We start from the raw sequence: 641 nt of genomic DNA, 5'->3' as shown, positions 1-641 counted from the left end.
AAGGTATACAACGTCCCTTGCAACATGGCGAACTCCTGCATCGCCTGCGGGTTGTTCTGGGAAGAGTTCAGCGCCGACGTCGCGAACTGCGTCAGTGCCATCCTGGTGTTCTGGATGGCCTCGAGGGCCAGGTTGGACTGCGCCAGCTGCTGGTGAATGGGGCCCACGGGCGCGCTGGCGGTGTTCGACTGCGCTAGGATCTGTCTGATTTGCGCCAGAGGGCCGCTTTCCAGCGGGTTGCTGTCGCTGTCGTAGCCATTGTTGCGGTCGACGGACGACTCCCGCGACTCGGGGGTCGTCTCGTGGGCGGTGCGGGCCTTGAGCGCGTGCGCCTGGTTGTTGTTGGCCACGTCCTGGTGCCGCCGCAGCTCGTCGGGGTGCGCGCCCTCGTGGTGGCCGGGGGGCGTCTCCGGCACCGGCAGCACGGGAGGGTCACGCCCGCACGCCACTCGGTGCTCCTCTAGCTGCTCGCGGGAACTCAGCTCCGCCCGGCAGTAGGGGCAGATGTACGAGTCATCTGTCTCACCTGCGAGCAAGAAGAAACCTCAGATTAGTGCCTGTGGACTCTAAGTATCGTCGTATCCAAAAAAAAAAGGAAAAAAATATATGCCTCGATACATACATGCATACAATATGTATAC

The 641-nt window shown here is 61.5% G+C and overlaps 1 protein-coding gene across 1 annotated transcript in view; it reads right to left on the bottom strand.

Annotated features, from left to right (window-relative positions):
* Nucleotides 1-528, bottom strand: part of LOC119592094 (homeotic protein spalt-major-like) — a gene marked incomplete at its 5' end in the record, with an annotated part of 5,669 nt that extends 5,141 nt beyond the window's left edge. Inside the window, 1 exon segment of the mRNA XM_037940913.1 lies at nucleotides 1-528. Within this exon segment, the coding sequence (XP_037796841.1) occupies nucleotides 1-528 (528 nt within the window).
* Nucleotides 529-641: the final 113 nt, after the last annotated feature.

Source organism: Penaeus monodon, chromosome 29 (assembly GCF_015228065.2).
Source record: "Penaeus monodon isolate SGIC_2016 chromosome 29, NSTDA_Pmon_1, whole genome shotgun sequence".
NCBI lineage: Eukaryota > Metazoa > Arthropoda > Malacostraca > Decapoda > Penaeidae > Penaeus > Penaeus monodon.
Note: the sequence above shows the minus strand (reverse complement) of the source record. Positions and strands in the feature narration are given on the sequence as shown.